The sequence below is a fragment of the Pelophylax lessonae genome, assembly GCF_965119305.1.
Source record: "Pelophylax lessonae genome assembly, chromosome: 7".
NCBI classification, from domain to species: domain Eukaryota; kingdom Metazoa; phylum Chordata; class Amphibia; order Anura; family Ranidae; genus Pelophylax; species Pelophylax lessonae.
The window spans coordinates 76,392,451-76,410,044 of record NC_138774.1 but is presented as its reverse complement, the minus strand read 5'-3'; the positions used below and the strand labels follow the sequence as shown (position 1 = coordinate 76,410,044).

The window sequence follows — 17,594 nt, the reverse complement described above, 5'->3', positions numbered from 1 at the left end:
TTACTGGGCCCGATCATGTGACTAACCTTTCAGGAAGTAGGAATGGACTGCAAAGAGGAAGTAGGAAGTAACTGGAACCAATGCATCAGTTTCAGCAGAACAGCAAAAGGTATGTTTGTTGAAAACCTTGAAATGTATAGAATTGACCTGGAGAGTCTTGTTCTTGTGGAGTTCTGCTTTGAATGCAATATGTTTGACTGTATTGAACACCTTTAGGCTCTTTTCACACTAGCAGCAGTATTTACCAGCCCCCTGAAAAGCCAGGGCTGACTGGCAACGAGGCCCATGGTGCAGCGACTCAGCCCCCCTCCCACTCCCCCTCTTCCCGGCCCCCTCCTGACCCCCATTCCTGGTACTCTCTACTCACATGCCGAAACCGGGTTCCTGGTCTCGCCAGCAGGGTGTGGTTGGGTTGGGGGGAGCTGGGACAGCTCGGTTGGGGCTCCAGTGGGGCATGGAACCAGCCTCTGCTTTCTTTTCTTCAATCCTCAGTAGGTCAGCGGCAAGGACTTTTTACTTTTCTTCACCAGAAATCCTTTAGGCATGTCTGTGGCAGAAGTGGTGCAACCTTTTTAAGGGGCTTTAGAGCGGTCCAGGGGGCAATTGCCCCCTTGCCCAGTCCTCCCCTGCTGAAAAGTGATTCACAGTGGATTGCTTTCCAATGTGTGGAACAATGAGGTTTGCAAGTGTTCAGGAGGCAATACTGGCACTTCTTGATGCCTTTTTGTTTGCATTATAGGACTGCGTCACAACTGTGAGCTAAGTGTTTTGCACTTATATTGGAGAGTCTGGCAAGCGATGTCACCTGTCATACATGTTCTGTTGCATTAAAATGGCTGCAGCACTATGTACTTACCTGAGTGCCATCATATCTGTTTTCAGGTGGGAAGGCAGGGAATGGTAAAAATGCAGATTAACTTTCTTTTTTTACCCCTGGAGTTCATGCGATCTGCTGTGGTGTCAGAGATAAATTAACTACACCCCAAAACAGCTCGCAAAATGCACTGCGATTATTCCCTGGATTGTGTTCACACCCATGCAATCTAATTCCAGTGCGGCAAAAGAAAGAAAAAAGGGTCCTGCACCATTATGGTGTAGATGCAAAGTGATTTGAGCTATACAAAATGAGTGTCTCAAATCGCAACGCACAGACATCGCACATTATTTGCACAAGAATACGGTGCGATTCCTGTGCGACTCACATGCAATGTGCTGCATCTCGGCAGGGTGAACCTAAGCTCAGTGAAAGCAGATGCCTAGTTGATGTTATTGTGGGGTAACTGACAGTAAAACTGCACTGTAATGTAGACCATAAAATAAAAAACGGAAGGCATTCCTCTACAGACCCTGAAGTTTATGGGTGCTATAAATATTTATACAATTATATATATATACATCCACAGTGGATTTTTTTCAAGTTCTTTTATCATAAAAAACAAGTAAAACAATACACTTATCAACTCAAATAATTATAATATTAATTAAAAAAATGTACAAGTTAACTTAGTCCCTGCTGCGAGTGATGACGTAAAAAAAATAAAACCAAACAAAATGAAAAAACAAGATTTCAAAGATCTTGCTCTCTTCATCTGTCTTTAGACTTGAGTCCTGTGTTGGTCCATTCATAGAAAGGGCTTTGTGGGTCAGGAGGGTGTGCGTGAAAAATTAAAAACCCACAAAAATAAAATCAGTGGTTTCCTTGCACCGAGTGTCAGCTCTTCAGTTTACACTGCGGCATATTTAGGAAGACGGTAGAATGGGGTTTGTTTTCCTTCCCTTGCATGGCCCCGCTTTTCCATCAGTCTCTGTTCTGCGGTGAAGGCAATCTGCAATCGTCTAAGGGGTAGCAAGTCTGACCAAACAAATCCCTTTTTCTAAAGAAAATAGTTTTTTTTGGAAGCTGGAAGAAAAGGTTAGAAGAGAAGCTGACACCCGGTTTGGCTGAATGTTAGTGAGCGTGAATGTCTATGTTTTGACCGTTGAGAAGTGCGTCCGCCGGGCTCTGCGCTGACACCAGGTGGTGAGGGGAGGCGCCTGCGGGCAGAATCATGGAGGCGTGATGGGGGTGCCCTGGGAGGTAGGAGTGTAAAGAAGGTCCGTGACGCAGGCCGGCAGGGTGCGAGGGCATGGCGGGCGTGTAACCGGCTGGAGGGAATCCCATGGCCATAGAGCCCGGGGCCGCAGTGTAGTCCCCTGGGATTCCTTGGAAGCCTGGCAGAAAAAGAGAAATGAAAATGTCAGCTCTTCAAGTCAATACAGATTATTCACTGGATTAAACAACATCCTATTTTCCTTCTAATCTAGAGACGTTTATAGGGGAAAGGAGTAATCAATGAGCATTTCTATATGGAATTCCCACCACTAATAAACTGTTGATTCTACAATCAGCAAAACAGTAAGTCTGGGCTCATTTACTATATTTTTGTATTGTCTACTGGCAATAAATAATTTCCACAAAAGCTGTATCCTAAATGGAGCAGTCAGTTTTGGGTGAAAGGAAATACCCGATTGGTTAATATGGGTATCATGCATTAACAGTAAGAGGCTTAAAACATGCTTGGGACAAACACGAGACAAATAAATAAATAAAAAAATAACTGAAACACAATAAAAAAAAAAATATATATATATACAGTGTTTTAAAAAAGTGAGTACACCCCTCACATTTTTGTAAATATTGTATTCTATCTTTTCATGTGACAACACTGAAGAAATTACACTTTGCTGCAATGTAAAGTAGTGAGTGTATAGCTTGTATAAAAGTGTAAATTTGCTGTCCCCTCAAAATAACTCCACACACAGCCATTAATGTCTAAACTGCTGGCAACAAAAGTGGGTACACCTCTAATTGGCAATGTCCAAATTGGGCCCAGTTAGCCATTTTCCCTTCCCGGTGTCATGTGACTCGTTAGTGGTACAAGGTCCCAGGTGTGAATGGGGAGCAGGTGTGTTAAATTTAGTGTTATCACTCTCTCATACAGGTCACTGGAAGTTCAACATGGCACCCCATGGCAAAGAACTCTCTGGGGATCTGAAAAAAAGAACAGTTGCTCTACATAAATATGGCCTAGGCTATAAGAAGATTGCCAAAACCATAAAACTGAGCTGCAGCACGGTGGCTAAGACCATACAGCCGTTTAACAGGACAGGTTCCACTCACAATAGACCTCACCATGGTCGACCAAAGAAGTTGAGTGCAATGTAACCAGTGTCATATCCAGAGGTTGTCTTTGGGAAATAGATGTCTGAGTGCTACCAGCATTGCTGCAGAGGTTGAAGGGGTGGAGGGTCAGCCTGTCAGTGCTTAGACCATACGCTGCACACTGCATCAAATTGGTCTGCATGGCTGTCATCCCAGAGGGAAGCCTCTTCTAAAGATGATGCCCAAGAAAGCCCGCAAACAGTTTGCTGACGATAAGCAGACTATGCACATTGATTACTGGGACCAAAATAAACGTAATTGGTTCAGATGGTGTCAAGCCTGTGTGGCAGCAACCAGGTGAGGAGTACAAAGACAAGTTTGTCTTGCCTACAGTCAAGCATGGTGGTGGGAGTGTCATGGTCTGGGGCTGCCTGAGTGCTGCCAGCACTGGGGAGCTACAGTTCATTGAGGGTACCATGAATGCTAATATGTACTGTGTCATACTGAAGCACAGTATGATCCCCTCCCTTCGGAGACGGAGTATTCCAACATGATAACGGCTCCAAACACACCTCCAAGAGGACCACTGCCTTGCTGAAGAAGCTGAGGGTAAAAGTGATGGACTGGCCAAGCATGTCTCCAGACCTAAACCCTATTGAGCATCTGTGGGGCATCCTCAAACAGAAGGTGGAGGAGCGCAAGGTCTCTAACATCCCCCAGCTGCGTGATGTCGTAATGGAGGAGTGGAAGAGGACTCCAGTGGCAACCTGTGAAGCTCTGGTGAACTCCATGCCCAAGAGGGTTAAGGCAGTGCTGGAAAAATTGGTGGACACACAAAATATTGACACCTTGGGCCCAATTTGAGCATTTCACTTAGGGGTGTACTCACTTTTGTTGCCAGCGGTTTAGACAATAATGGCTGTGTGTTGAGTTATTTTGAGGGGACAGCAAATTTACACTGTTATACAAGCTGTACACTCACTACTTTACATTCTAGCAAAGTGTCAATTCTTCAGTGTTGACACATGAAAAGATATAATAAAATATTTACAAAAATGTGAGAGGTGTACTCACTTTTGTAAGATACTGTGTGTGTGTATATATATATATATATATATATATATATATATATATATATATATATATATATATATATATATATATATATATACACAGTATCTTACAAAAGTGAGTATATGTATATATATATATATATATATATATATATATATATATATATATATATATACACACAGGTAGACTCGATGGACTACTCTGTCTTTTCTGCCATCATGCCATCAATCCATTCCCTTCTATGAGCCCCAGTATAATTCTGCATCAATAATAAAAAGTATGTTTAGAACAGAAGCAAAATTCCCAAAAAAAACATATATAAGGGGTGGATGTGAATTCTTAAAACAATAATGAATCTAACTTAGAAGAAATTACACAAGTACAATGTTTACCATTCATAACATGCACACACTTATCATCCCAATCATGCATTTGCATTGTGCTCTTTTCACTCTCGACTGTTCCCTTAAGCTGCCAATATACGTATTGATTTATTTTATTCAGCCTATGGGCCGTATGAAAGAAATCAAACAGATTCCACCTTTCACACTAACAGCGCAGGCGAACGAATCTCCCGCTGCGGGCTACAGCATTGGCGCCTCCAGCTGTCAGAATACCTGAACAGCACCTGCATCTGATTGGCTGCAGGCACTTTTCAGCCAACCATTTTCTACCCATCTCCTTTAACAAAAATCGATTTAGAAATTGACTTCTGTCGATCAAGGTGTTGCAGACGGGGCCACTATGAAACTCATACTCAAGGCGTGTATGGCCAACTTCCAATAATCTGAAACGTTTCCCCCCTTAGGTACCTCATCACAGGTGGCCATGAAAAGAGGGATCTAAATGAGCAATCAAAGCCTCTGTGAATCCTCCTATTACAAATCATGCCCATCTAGTGTTCAATATGTGTGGACTGGAGCCCATGAGTCAGCAATAGGGAACACTTGTTTAGAAAGCTGGAGATAACATTCTAATCTGTCTATAGTAGGGTTTCTCAATCAGGGTTCTGTGGATTCCCGGGGTTTCTCTAGAGGTTGCTAGGGTTCCTCAAGCGATGAAGAGTTCTTAACTCCTAGTAACCACTGATATCAATATGTAAGGGAGGGGGGTCACTCTTCCTACTGGTCAACAATCTAAGAGTTTCCTTCTCCCACTGACTATAAATATAAGGGGTCCTTCTCCCATTGGCCACCAATGTATGGAACCACTACAGCAACTTTTTGCACGGACCGCCAATTTTTCACTATTAGTGTGTCTTTTCTGGTCAATATTATTTTTTGTTTCAATTCACAATTGTTACTGAAGCTATTTTTTTTCCTATAGAGCAGGGCAGGGCAGGATTAGGAATATCATGGGCCTGGTCCTGAGGATTTTGGTGGTTCAGGGCTTCAGGTATGAATGAACACAGTCTGTAAACAGTAAGAATCAGTAACCCAGAGAGCAGGGGGAATCTGATGGACAGTCTGGGGTGAATGGTGAAGGTGGTGGGGGAAATTATGAGCACTGATCTCCCTCTATGGCTCACAAAGGAAGCAGCTGAAAGTCGCAGGAGGGAGAAGAGGAGAAGCAGCTTTCAGCTGCTTCATAGAGAGTCAAAGAGGGGGATTGGTGCTTGTATTTGCCCCTACCACCGCACCCATAAACCTCCCACTGTCATATTTCCCCTGCTGCAGAAGGTGGCAGGAGCCTCTCATGTGGCCCCCCTACTGGCCCTGAGCCGAACAATCAGTCTGCCCCTACTGGGCCTATATTAAAGTAGGGGCCTGGAGCTGCAGCTCCAATAGCCCCTACGTTTATATCTGGCCCTGGAGCAGGGTAGTGTTAAAAAAAACAAACTGCATTGGGTACCAAATATGCTGGATAGACTAAATTCTTTTATGTACTATTATATTTACATCTTACTGACCAAAGAAATGTGCAATGAGCTAGAGATGTAATAATTTAGCAAGGGTTCCCCATGACATTACAATTATTTCAAGGGTTCCTCTGTATTAAACAGGTTAAAAAAGGCTAGTCTATAGGAACATTGATGCTGTATCCCAGCCCTGAGATAACAACCATTTTCATCTATACAAATAAAGAATTTACATGACTTCACCAAAAAAAACGAGTATCATGTGACCAACTTAACCACTTGCCCCACCCGTACCCGTACATCGCGGAACTTGTGGTTATACCGGGATGATGCCTCCAGCTGCTGTTTTTTTTGGCCAGTGGGGAACTTTCATGTAAAAGCAATCTAAGCAGCTAAATAGCCAATGGATGGCTTTTACAAACGGTGGGAGGGCCCGCAGGGGATCCCAGGACTGCAGCCAGGGTTTCGCTGACTGACCATAGAGTTGATCAGGAACAGAACAGCCCCAATATCCTCTATGGCAGCGTTTCTCAACTCCAGTCCTCAGGGCACAATAACAGGCCAGGTTTGCAAGATAACTGAAATATATCACAGGTGATATCATTTGCTGCTCAGTGATTGCAGTATTCTAGTCTAAATCCCCCCAAGGTAATACCTAAAATCTGGCCTGTTAGTGTGCCCTGAGGACTGGAGTTGAGAAACACTGCTCTATGGTTTAAGAAACTAGACGAATATTTAGTCACTTGGTTGTAAACAAACCATTACTGGTTTGAAAAAAGCACTAGATCATACCGATCCTGGTATGATCCAAAGCTTTTAAAGCGGTAGCATACTCAAAAAAAAAAATACTAGCTCATTATGAAATACTTACCTTAGAACGAAGCCCCGACACGGATCCCCGGACACCGCTGTGGGAGCGGACATGATCCCTCGGTGTCTCTTCCAGGTTCGGCGGCTCTGGCGCTGTGAGTGGCCGGAGCCGCGATGACATAACCCCGGGGTTTTAACTTTCCGGAAACTTCCTGGCAAGGAACCCTGAAGGTTCGCTGGACATTCAGAGCTAGCGTCAGCGGCTGCATGCAGGGCAAATATCTCCTAAACCGTGCAGGTTTAGGAGATATTAATTGTACCTACAGGTAAGCCTTATTATAGGCTTACCTGTAGGTAAAAGTCACAAAAATCTGTATACTACCACTGTAAGGGCAGAGGAGATATCCGGTGTCTAAAATGCAGACCTTATCAAAGTTTCACTAAATAATTGAACTGAAAATCAGATCAAAGTCAGATCACAGCAGTTTGAACCTAGCCTAGGAGCCGGTAGTTGCTGCTCTTCATGACCTTTGATCCTTTGCTCCTGCTCCAAATGCGCAGTTGCGCCAACTTGGGTGCAGTTGTCATGATGGATAGAGTCACGTGACAACTGCTTTGATGTCAAGCAAATCTGGTAATAGAGAACTACCCGCCTGCCTATGGCTGTCCCAGCACCAGATGCTGACAAAGCGCCAGGCAGATAGACTGGAGATGTATTTGTAGGCAGTGATGCTCCTCCAGGGGGGGATAATTCATCTTCTTCACTCTCTGCAATGTGTCAGTTAATACAACAATCTATGTTACTTTTGATATGAGGTCTCCTTCATCTTCACATGAGCTAATTCTCTGCTCCGCCACAATTACAGTGTATCTGAAAGCAAAGCAACGCTTGATGTAAGCGTTCCCCGCAGCTGTCAGCGAGGGTTAATAATTTCCCTCATTTATAAAATGAAATACTTCCCGCTGCAGCGTAGTGCGCCCTCCGCTGACCCATGATAAAGCGCCGCTCGGAAGCAGAGAAATCTACATACCTGCGCAGTCACTGTGATTCGACACGCCGCCACAGACGGACTATTTAGTTTGCTGCCTATCAATTAGCTCCTGCTGGGGTCCTGTGTCCTCATCTTCTGTAGCTAATTCTCCTCGCAGCCCCACCCCCCCCCCATTCCTGAGATGCGGGGAGGACCTCCAGCCCCCTCTCTCATCCCTGTTACCTCCCTGCTCTGATCTCTCCAGCTACGGTTGGGTTCTGGTTTCTCCTCCTCATCTCTATGCATTCTGGCCCCAGTTCCTAAATTTGATGCGTTTCACAACCCCTACTCTTCCAGTCACCTCGTAGCTGGTGCACACAGCCTGCTGGAGTGTGAGCCTGTTATCCTACAAGTCATCAGGGAATACTCATTAAAAATTGTCTAAATGGAAAAAACCTAGCAGCCACATAGTCGCTGTTATTTTCTAACCCGAGTTCAAATCCTGAAAGCAAGCTGCTGATTGGCTACTATGGATAATGCTTGCAAATCCTTTTAGCTATGAGACCCATGAAATACATATCTCCATGTAACTTCTACATTGTTATGTATTTAATGTACTGCTTCCAAAATAAATCTGTAACAATGCAAAATATGTGTCACAAAACAATATACAGTGCCTTGAAAAAGTATTCATACCCCTTGACATTTTCCACATTTTGTCATGTTACAACGTAAAAAAACGTAAATGTATTTTTTGGGGGTTTTATGTGATAGACCAATAAAAGTGGTAAATAACTGTAAAGTGGAAGGAAAATAATAAATGGTTTTCAATTTTTTTTTACAAATAAATATCTGAAAAGTATGGCGTGCATTTGTATTCAGCCCCCTTTACTCTGATACCCCTAACTAAAATCTAGTGGAACCAATTGCATTCAAGTTGCCTAATTAGTAAATAAAGTCTACCTGTGTGTAAGTTAACCACTTGCTGACCAGTCACTGGGACTGTACTGCGGCAAAGTGGCTCGATTCCGTCCAGCGACGTAGACCTACGTCGCTGGACTCCTCCCCTTCTGTGCGGCGCTCGCGCACCGCCGGAGGCGTGCTCCCGCTGTTTTCAGTCACAGCGGGAGTCGGGCCAGGGGAGGAGCAGCGGCGATCGCCGCCGCTCTTCCCCGATCGTCGGGGAATCGAGTCTGGAGATCCGCCCGCTTGTGTAAACAAAGCGGGCGGATCTCCTAAGTGACAAACAGTGACAGATTGCAGGGTTCAGCATAGCTGAACATGCGATCTGTCCCTGTGTCACTCAGTCACCTCCCCCCACACACGTTAGTAAGCACCAGGCATTCATTAACCCCTTCCTCTCCAATAAAATTAACCCCTTCCCTGCCAGTGTCATTTTACAGTAACAGTGCATATGTATAGCACTGATTACTGCAGTCATGTCACTGGTAACCCCAAAAGTGTCAAAAATGTCAGTCAAGGGTCCGATCTGTCCGCCCCAATGTCGCAGTCCCGCAAAAAAAATCGCAGATCGCCGCCATTACGCGTTAAAAAAAAAACAACAACAAAAATTACAAAAATCTTTCCCTTTGTTAGTAAACGCGATAACTTTTGCACAAACCAATCAAAATACGCTTTTTGCGATTTTTTTTTACCAAACATATGTAGCATAAAACAAATTGGCCGAAAATGTTAAAAAATTTTGATTTTTACAATTTTTTGGGGGGGAATTTCATATAAAAAAATGTGAAAAAAATATTGTTATTTTTGCAAAATTGACGCTCTTTTTTTGTTTATAGCGCATGATCAAAAAATCGCACAGGTGATCAAATACCACCAAAAGAAAGCTCTGTTTGTGGGAAAAAAGGGACATCAAATTCCTTTAGGTACAGCGTCGCACGACCGCACAATTGTCCGTTAAAATCACGCAGTGCCGAATCGCAAAATACCCCCTGGTCGGAATGGGGGTAAAATCTTCCGGGGCTTAAGTGGTTAAATACAGCTGTTCTGTGAAGTTCTCAGAGGTTTGTTCGAGAACCTTAGTGAACAAACAGCATCATGAAAGCCACGGAACACACCAGACACATCAGGGATAAAGTTGTGCAAGGTTTAAAGCAGGGTTAGATTATAAAAAAAAATATCCCAAGCTTTGAACATCTCACAGAGCACTGTTCAATCCATCATCCGAAAATGGAAAGAGTATGGCACAACTGCAAACCTACCAAGACATGGCCGTCCACCATGGTAACTCTGGAGGAGCTGCAGAGATCCACAGCTCAGGTGGGAGAATCTGTCCACAGGACAACTATTAGTCGTGCACTCCACAAATCTGGTCTTTGTGGAAGAGTGGCAAGAAGAAAGCCATTGTTGAAAGAAAGCCATTAGAGGTTCTATTTGCAGTTAGCAAAAAGCCTTGTGGGGGACACTTTTTGGCCTAAATGCAAAACGCTATGTGTAGCGGAAAACTAACACTGCACATCATCCTGAACACACTATTCCCACCGTGAAACATGGTGGTGGCAGCATCATGTTGTGGGAATGCTTTTCTTCAGCAGAGACATGGAAGCTGGTCAGAGTTTATGGGAAGATGGATGGAGCCAAATACAGGGCAATTTTAGGAGAAAACCTGCAAAAGACTTGATACTGGGACGGAGGTTCACCTTCCAGCAGGACAACGACCCTAAACATACAGCCAGAGCTACAAATGGAATGGTTTAGATCAAAGCATATTCATCTGTTTCAATGGCCCAGTCAAAGTTCAGATCAAAATCCAATTGAGATCCTGTGGCAAGACTTGAAAATTGCTGTTCACAGACGGTCTCCATCCAAACTGACAGAGATTGAGCCATTTTGCAAAGAAGAATGAGCAAAAATGTCACCGTCTAGATGTGCAAAGCTGGAAGAGACATCCCCAAATAGACTTGCAGCTGTAATTGCAGTGAAAGGTTGTTCTACAAAGTATTGACTCAGGGGGGCTGAATACAAATGCATGCCACACTTTTCAGATATTTATTTGTAAAAAAATTTGAAAACCGTTTATCATTTTCCTTCCACTTCACAATTATGTGCCACTTTGTGTTGGCCTATCACATAAAATCCCACTAAAATACATTTACGTTTCTGGTTGTTACATGACGTAGAAAATTTCAAAGGGTATGAATACTTTTTCAAAGCACTGTAATAGAAGCTGTTTTCGCCCAACTTTTGGCTGGTACCAGCACTGTAGATTAAAGTCAATGCTCTAAAGTGAATATTCAGCTGGGGAGAAGAAAGCTTCTGATCTGTGACAGATCCCTATACCACCTATACTAATGCTGACCATACACTACTAGAATTGAATTACAAATTCGTCATTTTAAAGCGGTAGTATACTCCGCCAATAAACTTTTACCTACAGGTAAGCCTATGATAAGGCATACCTGTAGGTAAAATGAATATCTCCTAAACCTTCACGGTTTAGGAGATATTTCCCCTGCATGTAGCCGCTGACACCAGCGGCGCATGCGCTCTGAAGGTCCGGCGGACCTTCAGAACTCTTTGCTGGCTCCTTGCCGGAAAGAAAACTCCCGCGGGCATGTGCGGGAATGACGTCATCGCAGCTCCGGCCACTCACAGCACCGGAGCCACCAAACCAGGAAGAGACGCCGAGGTAAGACGTCAGCTGCCTCAGCAGTGTCCGGACGAACGTGTCCGGGCTTCGTTTTAAGGTAAGTATTTCATGTTGAGCTAGTATGCGATGCATACTAGCTCATTATGCCTTTCTCCTGCAGGGTTTTTTTTTTTTGTTTAGGAGGATACAACCGCTTTAAGGACGTTTGTTTAATATTCTAATTGTTAGTAGGTTAAACTGACTTTTGGTTTCAACCACAGTGGTGAGAAAATCTAAAACAGACAAACATTCAAAATTGAATGTAAAAGCAAACAAATAGTGGAAGTACTTTCAAACGATGTTTGTGAAGTTATCAAATGTACTGAGATTTTTTGTATGAATGTTCGCTTGAAAATCTACTAGTGTATGGCCAGCTTAGGAAATATGTGGGCAGCCATTGATGACTTCTACTGAATATGGTAATTCTCTGGCTGTCAGGCTGAACTACTAACTTCTGTGTTTGTTTTCACTTCGGCAGGCCATAGATGATGCAATTTTCTTTCCTGCAACCAAAATCGCTTGATTCCCTCATCAGCACAGTCAGTGTTGTTGGGGGAATCCCTCCCACTAAGCTATTATGGGGGGGGGGGGGGGGTCGAGGAAGCCATCCCTGGAGAACACAGTGATTATTGCTAGCAGCCCTGCTGAGATTTGAACCATCTATGGCTGGCTTAAGAATATGCTTGTTCCAGGGCAGTGACTCAAAGTAATAATGGCAGAGACAGCCATGTAAAGTAGACCAACAATGTCTACTTACTCCCACTGGGCATGGTTGAACTGACCTTGACTTGCGTTCGGTTAGCCCCACACCCTTGCTAGTTTGCCCTCACACTGTGCTTCAAAGGAAGCCTTCCCAGGTATTCTTATGTCATCATCTCTGTGAAAACACAGTGATCTCTGCTTCTGTCCTCAGTTATCTATGGATAGTTCCATGCTCAGGCACAGTTTGCGCTCTCAATAAGCAAATTGTACTGAACTACAACTAAACCATACTCCTTTTCCAGGCGGTCCCAGGCACGGTATGCTTAACCGTACCTGGGCATGGTTCAGAAAGCTCACGCTACCGAAACAAACCAGACCGGGGGGGGGGGGGGTGCATCGTGCTCAGGAACATTTAAAACTGCCCGTGCGAGTACACACCTAGTACAGCTTGCCCAAAATCACCAGTTTAAAGAATTCTAGTTTGACATGAACAAAAGTGGACTTTTTAGTGTCGGTTCACACTATGGCAATCCGACTTGGGGGGCGACTAGTGAAGTCGCCGTGCACCGCGACTTCGGCGCGACTTGCACGGACTTCACATAATGGAAGTCAATGCAAGTCACTCCGACTTCGGTCAAAAGTAGTACAGGAACTATTTTCTAAGTCGGAGCGACTTGAGTCGCTCCTATTAGCACGGTTCCCATTGCACTGAATGGACAAGCCTGACAAGTCGCGGTAGTGTAAACCGGGACTTAAAGTTGCAATAGGCTTCACCAGCAAACAAACTCTTAGGACAGACTACAGAATGAATGTGTTTGTTCTTATATTACTTTTTTTTTATATTCTCCCTTTGCATAATGGCTGAAAGTCTACTTTGAATCTGATGAATAAATAAAATAAGAAAAGTGTTGCTCATGACAACCAATCACATCTGAGTTGCAATATTTTTCTCATGTAATGAAAAAGTAGCTGGAATCTGGCTGGTATGGGCAACAGTATTTATTCTTTCTTCATCTCTGTTCATGTGCCCTCACCCCCCCAGAAATCCCTTACTGCCCGTATTTCTTGTATATCTGCACACTGCGAAGAGAACTGTTTTGTTGACTAAGCATGTTATTCCTATTATTCTGATGGTCGGGGGGCTCAGGAAAATTAGTTTGGCCCAAATACTGGTTTCATCTGCTGTGAGAAAACAACTGAAGTTCATGAAAAGCCAAGTGATTGAGTCTGTGCCAACATTTCATCCATACTTCAAATACCACACATGCAGTGATGTACATGCATGTGACATCTGTGAGGAAGGCATTACACGTGGTGTGACAACATGAGAGAGAAGGGTAAGGGTGATGTGTGTATAGAATGACAGAGTTTAAGGGGAAATTGTGATTGACAAGCACCCTGCCCCTCCCGTTGCAGGTAAAAAAATAAAGTATATATAAATAGTTACTTACATCCCTAGTACCAGAAAGGTGGCAGGGGGTTACATGTAGTGCCACTGCCCTTCCATACCTACGGCCATGCCTAAGCCTCCCATGGCTCCTAGGGGAAGACAGGCAACTAAGACTGCAAGAATAACACTGTGGTACAGTCACCACCCCACATGCCGTATATTACCTGTCCTGGTCAGTTTGCCCTCTTGCTCACTTCAAAAAGCACCAAGTCAATGTAGCCACTGAGCTTGCCAGGCATGTACTGCCAAACTGGCAATTCTTTGTGCCCAAGTTCAATAACTTGTTTTAGGCAGTATCTGCAAGACCATAACCCAGTGACCACATTAATGGCTAGCCTATCATCAGAATGTGTATCTTAAGCTGGCCATACATTAATTGATCTTTTTGTTCAACCTGAGAGTTAAATGATAAAAAAACAGATTCCTTCATCCACACTGCAAGCCCGGATGGATAAATCTCCCACTGAGGCTATTGTGTTCTCAAAATACAGTGGGTGCTACCAAACAGTGACTGCAGCTGATTGGCTTCAGTTACTGATCAGCTGAGAAGAATCTGCCTAGCTCCTTTGATTTTCAGATCGAAGGATGTTGGGTGGTAGGGTGCCAACAGAGCCACCACTGATTGAATCTTGTCCCGTTCATCACAAACTGGATGAAATTCAATCTGTGTATGGCCAGCTTAAGCCTGTGAATTAGAGCATCTGGTTAATTCTCATAGAGCAATTTTCAACCCAAATGCTATTATACAAGAGCACCCTAACATCCTCCAATGCTCAGCAAAACTAGACAATAAAGGGGATAACATAAGGACATAATATAAACTACAGCAGAATGAAAGCTGCTTGATTTTGTCCCAAGAATATTAGTAAAAGGGGGGTTCATCAAATACACTGCCTCTAACATCTGAGCTTACACTACAGATACATATGTACAGATAAAAGGATGGAAGCTGCCAAAGGTTGTGAGTCCCTGAACTGAACATTCATGCTTTCAGACCTCCAAACTTCTATGGCTGCATGCTTGGTTCAGGTTAGAGACTCACAAGGTAGTGAAGCCCCGATGACGGCAGCACAAAGCCTGCATCTTTTATGGGAACATGTCATAGAAAAAAACATAAAGGCTGCAGTGGTGGACCACTCATTCTTAAAGCATATTGCCCAGCTTGGTTATCGCTAGCAGCCATATTTATTGTTTCTGCAATGGCAGCTCCCCCGTTTCCTTCAAAGTTTTTTTACCTTCCCATATCAGTAAAATAGTGTCATGGCACTTTACTACCTTCTTTCTCCTGTGCAAAATCAGATCCCTCCACATACTATATATCTAAGGCTACATGTATTAAATAAGCATTAATAAATAGCAGACAAATCTGGGTATAAGTGGAAAAGTGTGACTACTGTATCATACAATACTCCTCTATCTGCTCCCTCGTATCCCCCAATGTCACCGTCCCAACTCTCACCTGGTGGGCGGATTCCCATGTGCTGCTGGCCATCCATGACGAATCCCCCCATGTTCTGACCGTCGGGGCTATAAGGCGCACCACCTTGACCTGCGGTAACATGAACAATTCATTAGACTGGGTTCTGCTAATTACCATGTGGTAACCTTTTTCACAATTTATATTTTTGACTTATTTAATGGCTAATCTTTATTTTCGCTATTATGTTAACTTTTCTTTCCCCCAACCTTCATATTTTACTTTGTTGTGTCTATCTGGCCCAATGGATGATCTGCACAAACCTGGAGCTCTTATAAGAGCCACAAAGTGGCTCTTGAATGGTCATATTTTTTTATGTATATGCTGGTCATTCATAGTGCAATGTACTACAAAATCCAATTGATCCTGCCATTAAGCTATACTGTACTAGCTTGCATAGATACTAATTCAATATCTTCCAATATCTGTGTAACTTCTAAAACATGCTTTACATACTCTAGGTTGCTTCCAAACCATGCAACAATGTATATTTTGCTGCAGTGATCTGACATAGAGCCCCTATTTCGGCTAAAATTCAGAAACTGCACATCCCAGGCTTCAGGGACTTCTAGGCAGCCCAGAAAGCGATTTAAGAAGTCCCAATGGTATTTGCAGCATGTTTTGGTGCCCTTTTGAACAGACGGATTATTTGCTTTAGTGACAGGTTTTCTTTATACCCAGTGCATGCAGGGTAGTCTAACTTGATTTTTCTTTTAGAAAGAAAACCTGTGCTGAGAAAAACAATAGGCTTTTAAAGCTTTACTTATGCAATGCCAGTTCCTGGGCTCATTCAAAGGAATTTGTAGCTTTTTACATTAATAAATATGCAGACCAGGAGTTCTAACTTCACTAGCTGCATGTTTTTTTGACTAAAGCCTCGTACACACGCAACGATTGTTGGCCGTGAATTTTCGGCCAACGTCCGATCGGCCGATTTTCGGCTTGTTAGTATGATGCTTCCGACAACCGACTCCGACTTTTCGGCCGAACAAAATCTGGTGTGCATGCTATAAAATTTTTGTTGGCCGTCAACAGAACGGCCGATTTTCCATCAGTCAGTACAGATTTCGGCAGACAAAAATCAGATGAGCAAGACTGGGCATGCCCAGAGAAGAAAAAACACACGGAAAGTTAACCAGCTCATGACATCACTTCTGAAGTTGGTTTTTGTTGGCCGAGAAAATTTGTGTGCAGTCTAGAGCACATTTCAACCAACACAACAACACTGGACAAAAGACGGCCGATCGGTCGGCCAACAATCGTTGCATGTGTACGAGGCATAAGAGACTCATTATTAAAGCCAGAGAAGGACAGGTATGAGACTCATTAAAGCCAGAGAAGGACAGGTATCTAGCATTTTCAGATAGGGGACAGCAATAGGAGACCCACATTTTTTCTCATGGCATGTTTTCTTTAAGCGCAGAAGATTGCATTAGGAATATGAATCATCTACGTTATAAATACATATGTTATTTTTTCTTGGTTGACAAGATCTGCTGCCCTAATGTGGAACTACTTGGCCTAATTCTACATTATAATAGAACCTGGCTACGTATAGTAGACCTCACTAAAAAATAGGAAGTAAACATCCCAGGTCAATGCCACTTACCTGTGCGGTTTGATTGGTCAATCATCGGCTGAACGATCCGTCTTCTTGCATTAATGAACCTGTATCCCAAAGAGAAGGAATGTTTTGGGACAATAAGAACAGGTCTTAAAAGTCGCCCACAATGGTACTTTATACAATAAAATTAGTGAACTTGTTTACCTTAGTGACCAAATTAATTCTGGTGGCAAGAAATTAGTTCTACATTTTTTGCTGTTTATTCACAGTACATGCAGAAGATATACTATTCGTATTAAAGCGGAGTTCCGGCCTCAAATACCTTTTTTAACTAAAAATACCCCTATAATACTAATCCATCGCCCTTTACAGAACCGCTATTCTCATACTTACAAGGTGTATAGTATTGGATTTTAGTAAAAATCTTACTTTTAAAAGCTCTGTCTGAGCATGACCATCTTGGATGTGGGCATCTGAAGCCACAGTGTAATCTGCTGTGTCCTTCTTCCTGATTCCAGGTAGTATTCTGGGAGTTCTTCCTGATTCCAGCCTCCTGGGAGTCATGACAAACAGCTCCCAGGATGCAATGCAAAGGCGGAAGTGATGTCGGTGGCCGTGGCCACAGAGGGGGGAGAAGGAGGAAGTACAATCAAAAATGCCCTGAAAATAAGGTAAGGGGCCCCCGAAAAAAATTGAAAATGCCCAATTGTTGATCAGCATAGCGAGCACTCCAGGAATCACTAAAGTTGCAAAATAGGCCGGAACGCCGCTTTCAGGTGTAAAATTCAGTGTTACTGACTTTTTGTGAACAGAATTCCCAGAATATTTGGCACCATGGATAGAAGTGACTGAATAACCATTCTTGCTGCCAACAGTATCCAGGTTCTCCATTTTCTG

At 43.3% G+C, this 17,594-nt stretch overlaps 1 protein-coding gene across 3 annotated transcripts in view; it reads right to left on the bottom strand.

Annotated features, from left to right (window-relative positions):
- Window positions 1-1,408: 1,408 nt before the first annotated feature.
- Window positions 1,409-17,594, bottom strand: part of LOC309559633 (homeobox protein meis3) — a 73,824-nt gene continuing 57,638 nt past the window's right edge. Inside the window, exons 10-13 of one of the 3 annotated variants that reach the window (XM_082262971.1) lie at window positions 16,743-16,801; window positions 15,116-15,205; window positions 13,658-13,745; window positions 2,073-2,211 (exon numbers count right to left, since the gene is read on the bottom strand). In XM_082262971.1, coding sequence (XP_082119097.1) covers window positions 13,687-13,745; window positions 15,116-15,205; window positions 16,743-16,801 — 208 coding nt within the window. In that variant the 3' untranslated portion in view covers window positions 2,073-2,211; window positions 13,658-13,686. Of the gene's footprint in view, window positions 2,212-13,657; window positions 13,746-15,115; window positions 15,206-16,742; window positions 16,802-17,594 lie in introns of all 3 variants that reach the window. The other 2 variants (XM_082262972.1, XM_082262970.1) reach the window with 2 other exon arrangements.